Source organism: Meles meles, chromosome 13 (assembly GCF_922984935.1).
Source record: "Meles meles chromosome 13, mMelMel3.1 paternal haplotype, whole genome shotgun sequence".
Classification (NCBI taxonomy): Eukaryota; Metazoa; Chordata; class Mammalia; order Carnivora; family Mustelidae; genus Meles; species Meles meles.
Window position 1 is genome coordinate 84,999,518 of NC_060078.1, and position 17,457 is coordinate 85,016,974.

The 17,457-nt window shown below is 47.7% G+C and overlaps 1 protein-coding gene across 1 annotated transcript in view; it reads left to right on the forward strand.

The window, feature by feature from the left end:
* Positions 1-17,457, forward strand: part of MGMT (O-6-methylguanine-DNA methyltransferase) — a 276,571-nt gene that overhangs the window by 211,648 nt on the left and 47,466 nt on the right. The window contains exon 3 of the mRNA XM_046027812.1: positions 17,135-17,295. Within this exon, the coding sequence (XP_045883768.1) occupies positions 17,135-17,295 (161 nt within the window). The remainder of the gene's footprint in view (positions 1-17,134; positions 17,296-17,457) is intronic.

Here is a 17,457-nt window from a genome sequence, read left to right on the forward strand (position 1 = left end):
TCAGTCCACTTGTTCCATTGTTATCAGCACTAAATGATGCCTTTTATGCCTTCTGGTGGGATTAGGGCAGGGATGCCAGATAGAATACAGGATGCCCAATTAAATTCACGTTTCCGGTGAAGAGTGAACCATTTTTCTTTCCAGTATAAGTATTCTACAGAAAAATGTTGTTGATTTGAAATTCAAATTTAACTAGGTGACCTGTATTTTTCATTTTTTCACTTGAGTGTAATTGACACACGCCATTACGTTGGTTTCAGGTACACAACTAGTGACCCCTCATCTGTCTATGTTGTGCTGTAGCCCCGTCACCGCACAGCGCTCTTACAGGACCGTGGACTCTGCCCTCTGGGCTGTACCTTTAGTCCTGTGACTGACTCACTCCATACCCGGAAGTCTGTACCTACCCTTACCCATTTGCCCAACGTCCCCCCACCCCCCGCATCTGGTAACCATCAGTTTATTTCTGTATTTATAGGTCTGATTCTGCTTTTTGTTTATTCCTCTGTTTTGGATTTTTTAGACTCCACTTGTGAGTGAAATGATACATTGTTCTCAGTCTTGACTTACTTCACGTAATACTCTCTAGGTGTATCTGTGTTGACACAAGCAGCAAATCTCCTTTTTTTGGCTGAGTAATATTCTTTGTACATACACACCACACCCTCTTTATCGCTGCACCTGTGGGCGGACGCTTCGGTGGCTTCCATCTCTTGGCTGTTGTAAGTCATGTTGCAGATGGGGGTGGTGCATGTATCTTTTCAGATTAGTGTTTCTCTTTTTTAGGGGCTAATACGCAGTAGTGGAGTTACCGGATCATATATGATACCACCAACTTACATTCCCACCAACAGGGCAGGAGGGTTCCTTTTTCTCCACATCCTCCCCAACACTTGTTGTCTGTTGCGTTGTTGATTCCAGCCATTCTGGCAGTTGTCAGAGGATGTCTCACTGGGGTTTTGATTTGCATTTCCCTGATGGTGAGTGGTGGTGATCATTCGTTCATGTGTCTGTTGGCCACCTGGATGTCCTCTTGGGAAAAATGTCCATTCAGGTCCGCTGCCCATTTTTAATCAGATTATTTTAGTGTTGAGTTGTATTAATCCTTTGTGTATGTTGAATATTAACCCCTTCTTGGATATGGCATTCGCTAATACCTTTTCCCATTCAGTAGGTCACCTTTTTGTTTTGTTGATGGTTTCCCTTCACAGTGTGAAAGCTTTTTATTTTGATGTAGTGCCAATAATTTATTTTTGCTTTTATTTCCCTTGACCTGGAAGACCTATCTAGAAAAAATGTTCCTGTGGCTGATGTCAGAGAAATTACTGCCTGTGCCCTCTTCCAGGATTTTAATGATTTCAGATCTCACATTTAGACCTTTAATCCATTTTGAGTTTATTTTTGTGTGTGGTGCCAGAAAGTGATCCGGTTTCATTCTTCTACATGTGGCTGACCAGTTTTCCCAACAACATTTATTGAAAAGACTTTTTCCCACTGCATATTCCTGCCTCTGTTGTTGTAGATGAATCGACTATATAATTAAGGTTTTATTTCTGGGTTTTCTAGTTTGTTCCAGTGATCTGTGTGTCAGTTTTTGCCAGTATGTACTGTTTCGATGACTACAACTTTGTAGTGTATCTTGTAACCTAGGGTTGTGATCCCTCCAGCTTTGTTGTTTTTTCTCAAGATTGGATCTTGAGATCCAAAATGTTTGGGGCATTTTGTGGTTCCAAAATATTTTAGGATTCTAGTTCTGTGAAAAATGCTGTTGATATTTTCATAGGGATTCCATCGAATCTGTAGATTGCTTTGGATGGTATGGACTTTTTACCAGTATTCTTCCATGAGCATAGAGTATGCTCCCATTGTTTGTGTCCTCTTCTGTTCCCTTCATCAGCATTTACAGCCTTCAGAGCACAGGTCTTTCACCCCGTTGGTTAAGTTTATTCTTAGGGATTTCATTATTTTTCGTGCATTGTAAATGGAATTGCCTTAATTTCTCTTTCTGCTACTTTGTCATTCATGTATAGAAACACTGCTAATTTCTATTAATTTTTGTATCCTGCCACTTTACTGAATTCATTTATTCTAGTAGTTTTTGATGGAGTCTTACGGCTTTCTGTGAATAGTATCATGTCATCTGCAATAGTGGCAGTTTAACTTCTTCTTTACCAACATGAATGCTTGATTTCTTTTTCTTGACTGATTGCTGTGGCTGGGACTTCCACTGTGTTGAATAAAGTGGTGAGAGTGGACATCCTTGTGTTGTTCCTGATCTTAGAGGAAGAGCTCTCTGATCTTAGCTTTGGGTTTGTCATAGGTGGCTTATATTATGTTGAGATATGTTCCCTCTCAACCCACTTTGTTGGGAGTTTTCTTTCTGTATCCTCTGAGATATGATATGATATATCATGTTCACTGATTTTCAAACATTGAGCCATCCTAGCATCTCTGGAATAAATCCCACTTGATCATGGTGAATCAGCTGTTTAATGTATTTTTGAATGGGGCCTACTAATATTTTGTTTTTCATCTATGTTCATCAGGAATATTGGCCTGTAGGTCTCTTTTTTTGTGGCATCTTTATCTGGTTTTGGTATCAACATAAGACTAGCCTCATAGAATATACTTGGAAGCTTTCCTTCCTCTTTTATATTTTGGAAAAGTTTGAGGAGAGTAGTTTTTGACTCTTCTTAAATTATTTGGTAAAATTCACCTGTGAATCCATCTGGTTGGATTTTTATTTTAGGGGGAAGTTTTTAAAATAATGATTCAATTTCATTAGTAGTAATTAATCTATTCAAATTTTTTGTTTCTTACTGATTTAGTTTTGGAAGATTGTATCTTTCTAGGAGTCTATCCATTTATTCCTAGACTGTCCTGTTTGCTGGCATATAACTTTTCATATTATTGTTATAATTCTTTGTATCTCTATGGTGTCAGGTCTCTTTCATTTCTGATTGCATTAATTTGGGATCTTTCTCTTTTTTTGAAGAGTCTAAGGGTTTATCAGTTTTCTTTATCTTTTCATAAACCATTTCTTGGCTTTATTTCCTTTTCATTTTTTAGTCTCTTTGTCATTTATTTCTGCTCTGGTCTTTATTGTATCCTTCCTTCTCATCTTGAGCTTTGTTTTTTTTTTTTTTTTTTTTTTTTTTTTAGTTCCTTTCATTGTTAGGTTGTCTGAGCTTTTTCTTGGGGTAGGAAGGCCTATCTCACTATATATTTCCCTCTTAGGCCTCCTTTTGCTATGTCCCAAAGATTTTGGACGGCTGTGCTTTCATTTTCATTTGTCTCTGTGTTGTGTTTTTTTTTTGTTTTTTTTTTTCCTTTTTATTAATTTTTTCAGCGTAACAGTATTCATTCTTTTTGCACAACACCCAGTGCTCCATGCAAAACGTGCCCTCCCCATCACCCACCACCTGTTCCCCCAACCTCCCACCCCTGACCCTTCAAAACCCTCAGGTTGTTTTTCAGAGTCCATAGTCTCTTATGGTTCGCCTCCCCTCCCCAATGTCCATAGCCCGCTCCCCCTCTCCCAATCCCACCTCCCCCCAGCAACCCCCAGTTTGTTTTGTGAGATTAAGAGTCATTTATGGTTTGTCTCCCTCCCAATCCCATCTTGTTTCATTTATTCTTCTCCTATCCCCCTACCCCCCCATGTTGCTTCTCCATGTCTGTGTTGTTTTTTGTTTTTTGTTTTTTTTTCGCTTTGATTCCATGATTGACCCATTGGTTGTTTAGTGGCATGTTGTTTAGCCTCCACATGTTTGTTTCTTTTCCAGTTTTTTCCTTGTGATTGATGTCTAGTTTCATACCATTGTGGTTAGAAAAGATACATGATAGGATTTCAGTCTTCTTGAATTTATTGAAGCTTGCTTGGTGGACTAACATGTGACCTATTCTGGAGAATATCCCATGTGCACTTGAAAAGAATGTTTTTAACTGGAACATTCCATATACATCTGTTATGTGCATCTGGTCTAATGTGTCATTTAAAGACACAGCTGCTTTATTGATTCCGTTTGATGATAGCTATTGATATAAGTTGGGATGTTAAAGTCCCCTCTTGTTAGAGTATTACCATCAGTTTCTTCCTCTGTCAGTTCATTATTTGCTTTATGTATTTAGGTGCTCCGATGTTTGGGTGCATAGATATTTACAATTGTTTTATCTGCTTGTTTGATCCCATTATCATTACATGATACCCTTCTTTGACTCATTACCGTCTTTGTTTAAAACAAGTCTATTTTGTCTGATACCACCATTGCTACCCTGGCTTTTTTTCCTCTTCATTTGTATAGTAAATTGTTTTCCATCCCTTCACTTTCAGTCTGTATGTATCTTTAGTCTCTTATAGGCAGCATATAGATGGGTCTTAGTTTTTTTCTATCTTCATTCCCCCCACCCCATGTCTTTTTGTTGGAATATTTATATTTATATTTAAAGTAATTTATTGATAGATATGTATTTATTGCCATTTTGTAAATTGTTTTCTGGTTGTTTATGTAGTTCTTCTCTATTCCTTTCTTCTCTTGATCTCTTTGTGATCGATGAGTTTCTGTCGTATTTGGCTTTCTTTCTCTTTATTTTGTGCATCTATTTTAGGTCTTGGATTTTCCATTAACATAAGGTTCATATATAGCATCCTAAGTATATAACAGTCTATATTAAGTTGATGGTCATTTGATGAACACAGTCTTAATGAGGGAATTTGCATTTCCAAGCATCTGTGAGTTCTGGGAGATTTTCAAATACATATTTGCATTGCAATTAAAATCTTTTTAAACATCTCATCATTTATAAAGGTAAAGTGTTTCTTAAAATTGGGAGTCACAACTGGGAAATGTTTTCATACAAGGAGTTCGAGTTACTATTTCTCAAACTAGAGTTTTCGTGAGTAAGAATCCTTTGAAAAGAAATGGATCCTAAAATACTCGGGCCTGAGACTCCAGTCTAAGCCATGGACTTAAATTCCAAATGGAGCAAACTTGAGGCCTCTGTAGGCACTCTGCTGTGGGTGCAGAGAGGGACATCTGCTCGGAGAAGTGAGGCCTGGTTCTGGGAAGAGGGAGCTAGAGATTTGGGATCAGAGAAAAGGAGAGAGACTCCAGAGCATCAACAACTACATTGTATTCGTGGTTGGCAGAATGAGGCCGCTCAGAGTCCAGGTCTGACCTTGGGGATTGGGTGACCCTGCCTGGGGCAGCAGAAAGAGAACATGTTGTCCCTTCTGCTCCCACCAGCTAGATTTCCAGGGGGTCTCCTGCCTCTTTGTCCCCCTCAGCTCTTCTCAGGCCCTCAGGGTGGAGGCATTTAGGGATCAGGTCTAGGCTCAGTGCTCCGAAGAGCTGCCCCCTGGCTCCCGGGTTCGCAGGCAGGGCCTCTCCCCTTGTCCCGGCTGTCAGAACACCTGTAAATAAATGCTGCTTTGTTTTTGCTGGAAAACCCTGTGACACCCCCTTCTCTCTTCCCCTGGGAGGGCTGTGAACCGGGTCCAGGCGTGGAGCTTACGGTCCACAGACCCGCCTGCCTGCAAGTGTGACAGCCTCCCAGAGGGCTGTATTGATTTTTTAAGAGGAAGAAAAGGCATATAAAATTGGACTTTCCAACCAACCTTCTTTGAGTAGAAATTGGTGCTTCCAAAGGGAATTTTAATTGGCCGGCTTTGCAGCTAAAATGTTTTCTACCGCTTTCTTTCTCTTCTTCGTCGTGCCTCTGTTCATCCTTTTAGACTTCCCCCCACCCCAATTACTTTGACTTCCTGCTCTCGAGCATAATTGGGTCCTTTACTGGTGGACTTCCAACGAAAAGATCTTGGGGTGTTGCTAAGTTTGAGCACCCTGGTCGGAAGGCAGAGGGTGCTGGGGGCGCAGCCAGCTCACAGAAGGAAGGGGGTGGGAAATGACATCTGTGCTCGCTGCTCGGAGTGAATCATCCTTCAGAGTGAAAATCGGGGTTTCCAGTGCCAGTGACAGTACTTGTTGAAGAAGTGCAAATGTTTTCTGCTCCTTGCAGATATTAGTCCTCTGGAGGAAAGATTTGTTTTAATAATGGGAGTTGGGGTTTTTTCTGTAGTTAACATTGTTTTATTACCCTATATCCTTGCCAGAAAGCGCATTTTAAGAGTTTCAATTCAAAATTAAATATGACCTCAGTGTTTTAAAATACAATTACATTAACTGTCCATTTAATAGTTGCTTAAGATTTTTTTGGCCACTAATGCATAGTCAGTATACTTGTCTGATATTAAATACAGGGTTTTCGGCCATGCTCGCCAGCTAACGTGTTCCAGCTGCAACAATAAATAGGAGCAAAGGCTTTCTGAGAAAGTGAGCTACAGAAAGTTGTTCCCAGATGAAACTGCCATGTTCTTGTGTATCCTCAGCTATGCTTTTCTTTAAAAACTCCACTGTGTTTGATAATAGGGAACGATCTATTATTTATTTAGAACTGTATAAACCAATTTACAAGACAGGTAATTTAGTGGTAGTATTATTTATTAATGAGCCCAGTACACAAGTTAATGGGACCAAACCCGGTGGAGGTCAGCCCTCCTAGAACATGTGCCTTTTGGAGAGAAAACAAGTAGGGTCTTCAGAACATTCGTTATTATTTTAACATTTAAATTAAGACATGTTCCCTTGCTAAGATGCAAAATAATTTTTTCTTTATTTTTAAGATTTTTTATTTATTTATTTGGTGGAGAGAGACAGCAAGAGGGGGAACACAAGCAGGGGGAGTGGGAGAGGGAGAAGCAGGCCTCCCACTGAGCAGAGAGCCCTGGGATCATGACCCGAGCCAAAGGCAGATGCTTAACAACTGACCCTCTCAGGTGCCCCTAATTTTTTTTTTCTTTTCCTAAATTGCATCACAACAAAGTAGTCTTGAAGCAGTCTGGAGATGAGTTTTGTTGACCGTACTAAGGCTGGGCCTGTGTTGGTCCTGTTAGTAGCAAAGGCATGAGAGCCTCGAGAAGGGGCATGGCTTCCCAGGCTCAGGCACACTGTGCCGTCCCTGTCACGGGCTTTGCATCTGGGATGCTTGGTCCGCACATTCCAGAATTCCCAGTCACTGCAGGAGGGGCGTGTGTGTGCCTGCTTCCGGGGAGCGGGCTTCCTTCTCCTGTTTTCCCCCGGAAGTGATCACAAGGCAGTGACTGCAGAGAGTCTGCTGGTGCCCTCCATGTGGCCGGGGATGGGGGGCGGGGAGTTCTCCCCACTGGGACCTCGTCCCTCTTTCTGTGGTGATCTAATGGCCGCCTCTTGGAAGACTGGAAAACCTAATGCAGAAATGAGGGGCAGCGTAAGTGGCCTTCATAGAACGTGTTTGTGGTTCCTGGAGTTCCACCCTCATCTGTGGTCAGAGAATGAACATGGAGCTAAGTGTGCTGTTTAACTTCATTTTTCCTGCATTTCATCTCATTATGCAGTTGATCGCCATGTATCAGGGGTGGAGAATGGGGCCACTGGGAGGGAAACTCACCGAGTTGTGTGTCTTCAAATCTGAAACACTTCCAGGTTTTGACTGTAGAGTCTTGTCGAAGTAAGCCAGATCGGAAGTGATGGCCAGTCCCTGAGCTTTAACAAAGCCTGTTACCCGGCAGTCGGCTGCAAAATCGGGAAAGGCAGAGAAATGTAGCTTTCACTATTTACAAAATCTTGGTGGGTTTTTCTTCCCCCTTGGGGAGTGGTTTTCAGCAAATTATTCATTGGAAGAATGAAATCTGAAATGCAGGTGTTTTTCCGGGAACGAGCTGTGGTGGCCATGCTGATGCCCCGCGTCTTGTTTGTGCGTTCGCTAAGCGGGCAGGCACTGAGCTCCAGCAGTGTGTCAGGTAGGACCCCGGGGCCGAGGGACAGAGTTGGGGTTAGCAACGCGAAAATGCATGGCCCTTCGTTCAGATGCCTGGAACAGACTTCGTGGGAAGCACACCCATCGGACCTCCTCATGCCACCGAGGCTGACTTCTGCCGGAGCAAAACGCCTGGCCTGCTCGTTTGCCAAGCCACATAGAGCAATAAATACTGTGGTTTTTCTCATTCTGAGCCTGGTTTCCATGGGGCCGAGTGTGGGGAAGATGATGGGCCTGGGATATTCTAAGGCCGAGGCTTCTTACCTGTAAAGAGGAATGTTGTACGGAGTGCTCATCAAGGAATTTAAATGTAAACGTGGCCTTCCTGTAAGGGTATAGACCAGTAATGCCCAGTGGGCCGCTCCCTACAAACCTGAGACCCTCTAGTATGGGTACCTCATCTCTCTTCTTGGAAGTTCTGTGAAGTAAAAGAAGTAGAATGGACACTCAGACTCCCATTGTCTTTGAAGTGACAGGGCAGCGGGCCTTGGGTGTACACATCTTACGGATTAGTGGAACTTTACAGAAGTTATGTAAATGTCAGGGAATAGATCCAAACGCTGTACAGGATATATGCTGTGTAAGGGACATGCTGTCAAGAATAGAGCATGTAAACACAGGAGCTTTGTATTATAAGGAGGAACTGTTTCCATTTCTGAGAGGATCGAGAGCACTGGATTCACGGAGGTGATCCGGCTGTTAAGGTCTCTGGACTCGCTCTGATTCAAATCCTAGTCGCATCCCTTATGCCTTGGTTAAGTTATTGTCACATAACTTCTGGACTCTGTTTCATCTTCTGGAACATAGAGGTGTTATCTCTCTCAGGGGTTATGGGGAGGAATAAATACAGACACATATCTGGCACATGATAGGCACTCAGCAAATAGCCACTGTGACGTTTTATGCATGTGTCTACCTTGTCTTGTTTCCCTATAGTTGACTGTCGCCTTTATTCAGTGGACACCCCCTTTCTACAGTGCCATTTTGTGTAACGAATGTCTGACATTGAGACATTTTCTCGACAGGGACTTCTATAGTCAGGGCTGACCTTGAATGTGTTCTTGAGAGCGTTGGGTATTGAATTGCATGTAAGAAAGCCAGTCATCTTTTACCCGTCTTGACTATGGCCCTGAGATTTTCCCATTCTCAGGCTACTTTCTTTTCCCCCTTAACACCTGTTTGCTTTAGGGAGCAAAGGCCCTCTCACTGATGTTCCATTTTTCCTCTATGTCCCTAAATTCGTATATCCCAGAGCAAGCCCTTGTTGGAAACCTCTGTCTTTTTCCTTAGGTGTCCTTGCAAAAATTTAATGGCACAGAGCAATTAGTAGCGCGTAATGACTTTCTGCACGATCGTTCTGTCATTTGGGCACAGACATCGGTTTTCCTTATCTTGGCACGTGAAGGAAAGAATCTGATTCCTGTCTGTCTCTCCTCAGCCTGCAGTGGCACACTCCCTCAGCAGAGCAGAGCAAGGCCACACAGAGTCTTTGAGGGCATTGGAAGGGGCAGCTGTAGAGAGAGTGCAGATTGGCCCAGCAGAGAGACTGGACTACAGAAGATGCTCAGAGCAGGTGGCTGCTGCCCTAGGCCACATGAGTCATGAGTCAGCCTGAAAGATCCTGAGGTTGACCAGATGCCCCGTTTTGAAATCTGAATGTGAAGATGAATCTTCCGTAATTTTTGTCCATAAGCCAATTCATATATGTCCCCTCTTTCCTAGGAGTGAAGAGAATGACTGAATAATGCACAGTTACCTAACCCCAAAGATCCTTTGGGTGGGAGGGAGTACCTATATGGGAATACCAATAATTTGATGAGACTGGTGGAAATGACTCTTTAAAAATTATATTTTTACAGATATTTTTCAAGAGATGCACTAAATTTATTCTTCTTGACAGGCTTGTAATCTACTTAAGTAACAATTTGATTAGGATTTTTCTATTCCTCTTTCATGCTTGCTATTTCTTTTTAAACTATTCTGTTGTTAATGGATAAGTATTTTATTTATAAGAAGCTAAATGCAGCTGGGAAAGAGGAGTCCACCTCTCGCATGTGAAATACTGGAAGGCTGTTCTGCTCCCTGCTTCAATGGTGAAAAGCAAACGCAACACAGACATAAGGCTATTTGAACTCTTTATTTGCCACGTTTACAATATTAATAACAGCGTTTCTAGAAGTTGTCACATCAAGTAAAAGATCTTCATTCCAGGCTGTCTTTGGGGGCCAAATTGAGACTGGATGCATGCATTTAATAAATTGTAGTCTCAAGTAGTCATTTTTGTAAATAATTAGTTTCGGTGAAAGAATAAGTTAGCATATTGTATGCATCTAATGTTGCAAATGTACACACAGCAAACTTTGCTATTAATCAACAGTCAAGCACTGCAAGTGAGGTCTCATACATAATGAATTGTGCTTAAGCCTCATGGGCTTCTTGATAGAAAAATAAAAGAAAACACAAGTGTAGTAAGCTTTTGAATAAAATTTAACTAGATTGCTCTGCATCCTGTAATTGTTTTGGAATCATTAGGGACCTGATAATTCATCTATAGTTTTGGGGTGTTTTTATCTTCATCTCTCAGATAGTAGAGATTTTAATGATACGTTAAAGTGTTGATAAAATACAGTTTTCCTTTCAACAATTTGAACATTTACGGGAGAAAGGAAGTAGGCTTTTTTAAGGCGTTCCAGTCTGCCAAGTGTACTATTTAAATTGTGTTTTTAAAATGTTTTATTGCTTATGTATTTAAAGATCATTTTCAAAAGGAAAAAGAAGTGTGTAGTTCTTACGACATGTACCTTATATTGAAGAGTTGAAAATTTACCTAAAATTTTTGGGGTTTGGAGGGTTTAAATACTACCATAAATTCCTCTATGGTCTTGCTTAGGTTCTGACATTAATTTGAGCCCCAAATTTTGAGGGCTTAGGTTGCCCATTAAAAACTGATACCCAGTTTAAGCAACATACCTGTGACCACCCAGAAAGTGAGTAAATTGGGGACCAGTTAAATTTTACTGCCTCTTCCTTCTCCTATTGTTGGCCTTGGGACTTAGACCATTGGTGGCCTATGATCGGATCATAAATGTAGAATTCATTTTGGGGGTGTGTGGGGGGGGGTGGAAGGCATCAAGGCAAGGAGCAGGATGTATGTCCGTTTTGTCTTGAACCACACTGTAAGAGCCGAGCAAGGGTGTACAGAGCACCCGCCGGCTCCCGCCAGCCCTCCTGCAGGGACGGCCGGCAGTGGCCCCTGCCCCACGAAGCTGTCCTTATGGCTTCCGCCTGCGCCGGGCACGGGCTCCCTTTGCTACCAGTTGTCCTCCGTCGAACGGTGGCAGAGTCTGCTTTGTAGAGACTGACCTGTGAAAACAGACGCCAGGACCCCACGGGTGAACGTTGGTCCACCCACCCGGGTGTCAGGAGTCACGGGGCTCTTGGCTGCCTGCTGGGGAGGCGCGTCCGCCGTCTGGGGTGTCGGCTTCAGCATGTCGCGGGGGCTTCATGTCCACGTCCTCCCTTCTCCGTCAGCTGCTGATGCTCCCAGGGTGTGGGGCAAACCGGCGCACAGATCTCCGAATCGTCAGGACAGCGCCAGACATGTGGTCGCACTGCCCGCTGTCGCCACGAGCCGCATGAGGCCCCTGTCCTGTGGCCGGACGAGCCCGTCGGGAGCCTCTGCGCTCCGTCTCCCGCGCGGTTCTGCTGTCGGAGGCCGGTGTTTCTGAGTCCCTGTATCAGCGCTTTGATTTTCACGTTTCCCTTCTTTTCCCCGGGTTAGAAGGTCCAATAACTGCACAGACCCCGTCGCACCCGCGTGGCAGTGCTGCCAGACACCTGCCGGCCAGGAGGCTGTGTCGCGGAACTGTCGCTGGAGGCGTGCGCTCATCAGACGTCCTGCGGCAGCCCTCGTCCTGGACAGCATGGGGCTGTCCGAGGGGCCGAGTGGAAGGCGGCCGGCACCTCCTCTGTGTCGTTCCTTCGCCCTCCTCGGGCTACAAATGCTGTGTCCAGAGTCTCGTGGGTAAGCCGCGGTCCAAACGGGTCCTCAACAGCTGCTTACGTGGAATCAAGCCACAAAATTCAGTTGGAATATAGAGTTTAAAGTCTTCATTCAGCCCCATTGTTTAAAAAAAAAAGATCTTTTTTGATCATAGGTAGCATACTTTATTTCTTGTCTTCCATCCCACCACTGGAAAAAAGAAAAAGCACGCGAACTTTAGCAAGGAGGTGTAGTTAAAGCAGGACGAACCCATCAGACACAAACACAGGGGACTCTGCCAGAGATCTGTTGAGTCAGACGTAACCGCACATACCGGTGATACTGAGCCGCAGTAGCCACGCATTTCAGAGTCCCCTCTGTTGCACTTGTAACGTTTTGCTGAACACGTGCCCCTTCCTGACACTGTGGGGTCCGGAGCCCACCCTGCGTCCTGGAGTCAGAGAAGGGGGCGGTGCACTTCTGTAGCTCAGCTCGGGGACGCTTCTCCTCGTAAGGGTGTCTGCGATGCTGTGTGTGGCCGAGGCCCCGCGTCTTGCTTCTACCGCAGGCTCTGCCCCGCTCTCCGTGGGTTTTCCCGCCGACTCGTCTCCCAGCCCTGCTAAAGGACACAGCTTGGGTCAGCGCGCTGCCAGATTCCAGATGGACTCCAAAGAATACGTGTCTTTGGAACTCTTTTCCGAGGTTGAAGTTCTTGCGTGGGCAAGCCTCTAGCCTCACCAGTTCACGTTCCCAAACTACAACACTAGGTTTTATCCTGGGAAGACAAATACTGGAAAAGTACAGGGGTCAAGAGAGAGGGTTTTGAGTGTCTGCCCCCTGGGTAGCTAATGCTGCTGACCAGATGTGAGTAGCTTAGAACTTGTGGCCTGTTTTTGTACATCAAATGGGATTTAAGCCAAGTACATGACATTTTAATGTCTTTGGGAAGTAGAATTCATTTAGAAATGAAGATTTAGTGGTTCTTTACTACCAATGAAGTCTTGAGGTGCCCCCAAACCTGAGTGCCCAGATCTCCTATCAAACTGATTGAGTTTTAAAGTGTTGAGCAAATGTGCAGTGTGGAAAGACCCTGGAGGACGTGGGGTCGGGAATGTTCTTCTATTTTTTTCTCATGTCAAGCCAGTCCCTGATGCCGTTGCAGACCTCAGGCGCTGCCTTCTGGGGGGCTGGCCGGCTGGGCTCACTTTGCCCTAGGGCTCCTGGTTCTGCAGTGGCCGCTAGCCTGAGCCCAGTGCATGCGACCTCTGTGTGCGGCGGATGGATGGCTCAGAACCCTGTCCGGGGAGGCCATTCCGTTGACACTCGGTCCCCTCCCCTTGTCTGCCTGCTGCCACCAGTGTGATGCTGCCCCCGCCCCCTCGCTTTCTAGCTGAAATCCACGTCCTGAGACACAGGCTGCTTTGCAGGGAGGAGGGACAGCCTTCCTGTGAATGCCGTGAGCGATGGGTACCCCCTCCACCATCGTAGGCAAGGTATCCCTGCATCATTAAAGACGTCATTAAAGGTTCTGGAGCCATTCCCCACCCTCCTGCATCCTGATTTGGGCTGACCTCTGAGCTAGCTCGCCGGGACGTTCTCTCTCGGAGCCCGGGCAGGGAAGGGGTCATGACTGCCAGAGAACTTCACTAGGGCCTTTGGTCCACACCGGTGTTCCGGAGCCTTCCCCTGACGGCCACTGTGTGGGGATTGCCAAGAGCTGCATGTTTCTCGAGGAAACCCTTACACCAAACCACGTTTGATTTCGTGTCTGTTAGAGTGTGCCCAGCGCGCTGCCCTGTCTTCTGTGGAAAAGCTCCACAAAGCCGGCTGCGTTGGTCAGCCGCTAGCCAGCCCTCTCGTGCCAGGTTCAATGGAGGGGCAGGGGTGGTGCCCAGGGTCCCAGGATTGGTCCGGGTGACTCTTACTGATGATGAGTGTCATCTGGGAGAAGGCCTCAGGCAGGCTGACTCCGACGTGTCCCTCTCTGCATGGTCCCGGCTGACAGCAGGACAGGGCCTGCTCTCGGCCCCCGCGGGCTGGCTGTCCAGCTGCCGCCTCCGGGCTCCCAGCCCTGGCGCCGGCCCACGGACAGGGGTGTGCGAATCTGCGGTGGCTGAGTGGTAGGCTCCCAGGGAGGGCTGGGGTCTAGGGTTTCCGGGAACGTGGACCACAGAGCCCGTAATCACTGGGGCCTCGGGGCTAGGGCGTAGGGGAGCCAGCAGAGACTCCTCCGTAATCAGGGCAGCCGCGGGCAGGGCTGCGCCGCCGTCACACCGCGGCTCGCGCAGGGACGTGCGAAGCGAGGCTGGAGGAGAGGGCAGGGCAGAGAATAAATTTCGTTTTATTGTAGAAATGGAAATCTGTGTCATGGCTTTAAAAATCTGGTTTTATGTGTGTGTTTAATGCCATTCATTTTAAATGTAGTATCATAAATCCTTGCTTCAGAAGCAAAGCTGTTTAATTACATTTCACCCATGAATAGTTACCTAATGCCAATAGAGAAAGAGTTAAAAAGGAGACCTACAGAGTAAATCAGAGGTTGAGATCTTTAGCACAAGCATAAAAAATCAATTTAAGATGAATTTTACTACTATAAAAATTCTTCAAATATCCTTTTAAGAGTGGGAAATGCTAGTAGGGACACAGCTCCCATTCTAGTCCCTTAGCCACGAGGACGCGGCGACCAGCCTGGTCAGTGCCTTTGATGCCCAGATGGCCTCTGTGCCATTCCGGGGCCTCTGAGCAAAGAGGTATAAGTCTTGGAGCACAGTGGGTCGTTAGTGGGTACTGAAGGCCCCGTCACATGGCCTAAGGTGCCCCATCTCCCGTGGTGTCTGTCCCCTGGCCAAGGGAAGCACAGTCACCGTCAGTGAAAGGGGCAAGCATAGCCCGAAAGCTCTGAGACCGTCTGGCCTGTTGCGGGAGGTGCCAGGCGTGTGGGGGTCAGCATGGGCGCTCAAGGCAGGAGAGGGACGGGGGTCTCCCATAGACTGAGGGTGGGGATGTCGGACCCTTAGCTCTGTTCGTCTCCTGTTGGGCAGCTGTCACATGCAGCTTGCTGTGTGCTCGTGGCTGAGACCTTCGCGGACGAACTGCCCACCCCGCGACACACACCGGGTGGCGTTGGCCTTGCTTTGTGCGAAGGGAGCCCTGACTTTCGCTAGAACACCGGCCCCCTCTCTCTCCACTCCCAGGAGTGGGATGGCAAGACACGGGGCAGCCCTCCCCGTGTTTATTCTCCTCTGTCGTCAGTACGTGTCTGTTCAGTATGGAAGGAACAGGATGGAACAGAGGGTCTAGGGTGTCTCTCTGAAGTCAAATGACATTCAGGCCGGGCACAGAAGTCCAAGTCCTTCGCCGACCAGATGTCCTGATGGGGAGAGAGAGATCAGGGCAGGAGCAGTGTCTTGGCTCCGCTGGCCCCGCGGTGCTGTGGAAGGGGCACGTCCTGTGGGGCCTCTGTTGATGCGGGGTCCAGGCCGACCATGGGCCTGTCCACGTGGGTTCCCGCCCACAGAGATCTCACGAAGATGGCATCTGGGCTGAGGCCTGGGCCTGCTCTGTCGGGTCGGGAGTCGGCAGAATGGCCAGCCTGTGTCTGTTGTCCTTCTCTGCCGGGTCGTTCCAGGGGACTCGTTTCTTTGTCTTTCCCTGTCCCGTTCCTTCCTCACGCCTGCCCACATGCAAGTGATTAGACGCTCTCCCCAGCCCCCTTTCTGTTCTGCTGCAGAAAAACAGTGGAAGGGGCATTTCTGTGCATCTCATCCAAGGAAGCTGATTTCTGGCGAGATCCAGGACGTCCGTGGAGACTCTCGTTTCCACAGGGCGCTGTGCCTGAGAGACGAGCACTCCTGCGCGGGGCCACGTCTGTGAGACCTGCATCCGGGCCTTCAGCGGTTCCCTGCGGCGCACAGCGGGAAGTGCACGTGCTCGCGGCCTTCCCACACGGCGCAGTCGGGCCCGCGCGTCTGCGGCCGTCATCCCCCGTGTCCTCCCTGTGCCGGGCCACATGGCCAAGCCAGTTGTGGCCTCTCCACTCAGACCCTCCTCAGGGTGCTGGGTACGAGACAAAACAGGCAGCCTGTAGACCCGTGCCTGTGCACGCGTCCTTAACACACAGAGTGAGGCACGGAGGGCCAGGAAGAGCCGTGTGCAGTCCCCTCCCCCCGAAGCTTCGGGATCTGAGATGCCAGACCGACTCCGCCCTCCAGGCCCCGAAAGCCTAGGAAGGCTGCCAGCTCTCCAAGGAAGGAACGTCAGCTGAAGAGATCAGACTTGGTGCCGGTGCTTTTGTGGGTGTGGGGTTCCAAGAAATCGAAATAAAAATTGGATCCATCATAAAACTGTAGGGCTCGGAAGCAGGGATGTTTTCTCGTTGCAGCAGAGGGATCCCCAGAGACTTGGCTCCTGCCAAAGGTGAGTCACCTCTGGGAGAGGCGGCCGCCAGCTCCCACAGGTGTGGGACTTAGCCCCCGCAGGCCAGGAGCAAATGAAGCGACTCCGTGCTCGCTTCGGCAGCACATATACTAAAAAATGAAGCGACTCCACAGTATGTGGTTTAAACGGAAGGAGATCGAAGGAAGAAGTGACCGTAAGGAATGAACGAGGGAATTTGGGGAAGAAAGAAAAAAAGCCAGAAGCTGAGCGGCATGACTGGCGTTAGCCTCGCGGGAGGACTACACACGGGTTAGACACTCTGAAGCATGAGACTCCACGGACGGAAGGCAGACCACGAGGAAGTCCCTGGAACGCAGCCCAAAGCGGTACAAAGTCCCGAACGCGCTGTTCTGCTGAAACTCGGTGGGCGGGGCGGGTGGTCCCAGTGCGGGGTAGTTCCTTCGGTAGTATTTCCGGAAGATGGTTTGACAAGACGCGCGATTTCACAGACGAAGGGTAGAGGCACGCCTGCACCTGTTGGCCGTTGGACAGGGCAGCTGCACTCCCACTGGGCCGGCTTCTCACTTGTCGTCCCCGCTGTGTCACATACTGCTTCACGGGGTGACTGCAGACGCCCAGAGCCCCAGACGGCAGAGCCTGTGTCCCAGCACGTTCCTCCCAGAATCTCCTCTTGTTCCCAAAGAGGGCTTGTGTTTCTTAGAGCCAAAAGTGGAAACGCAGCGTGAAGGCCCCCCACCCCTCCTGCGGGCACCTGCCCCACTGAGCAGCAGTGGACACCCCCCCCCCCCGGGAAACTGCTACAGACGTCTACCCACGTGGGCACAGCGGGTGTTCATTTGCTTCCCACCTGTGTGGACTCGGGGCCTGGGGTTTATGACTCTCCTCTTACCACTTTTGCAGGCCTGCGGAGGCCCCCACACTTCCTGAGCTGCTCAGCCGTCCGGAGGAAATGACGGAGCCCCTGGTGCAGTGCGCGGCCTGGCTGGACGCCTATTTCCATGAGCCTGCGGCCCTCCCACACCTCCCCTTGCCTGTGATTCACCATCCCGTTCTCCAGCAAGGTCAGTAACTCCGCCGCCTCCCAGGGTTTCGCTCAGGGAGCTTGACTGATGAACTACCGCTTACGTCACAGCCCATTTTATCGACTCTCCTGACTTGGTATTTTTACATCATCTAAACAGAGACAGCATGTATCCCCCACTGTAAGGACAGGAGTTCACAGT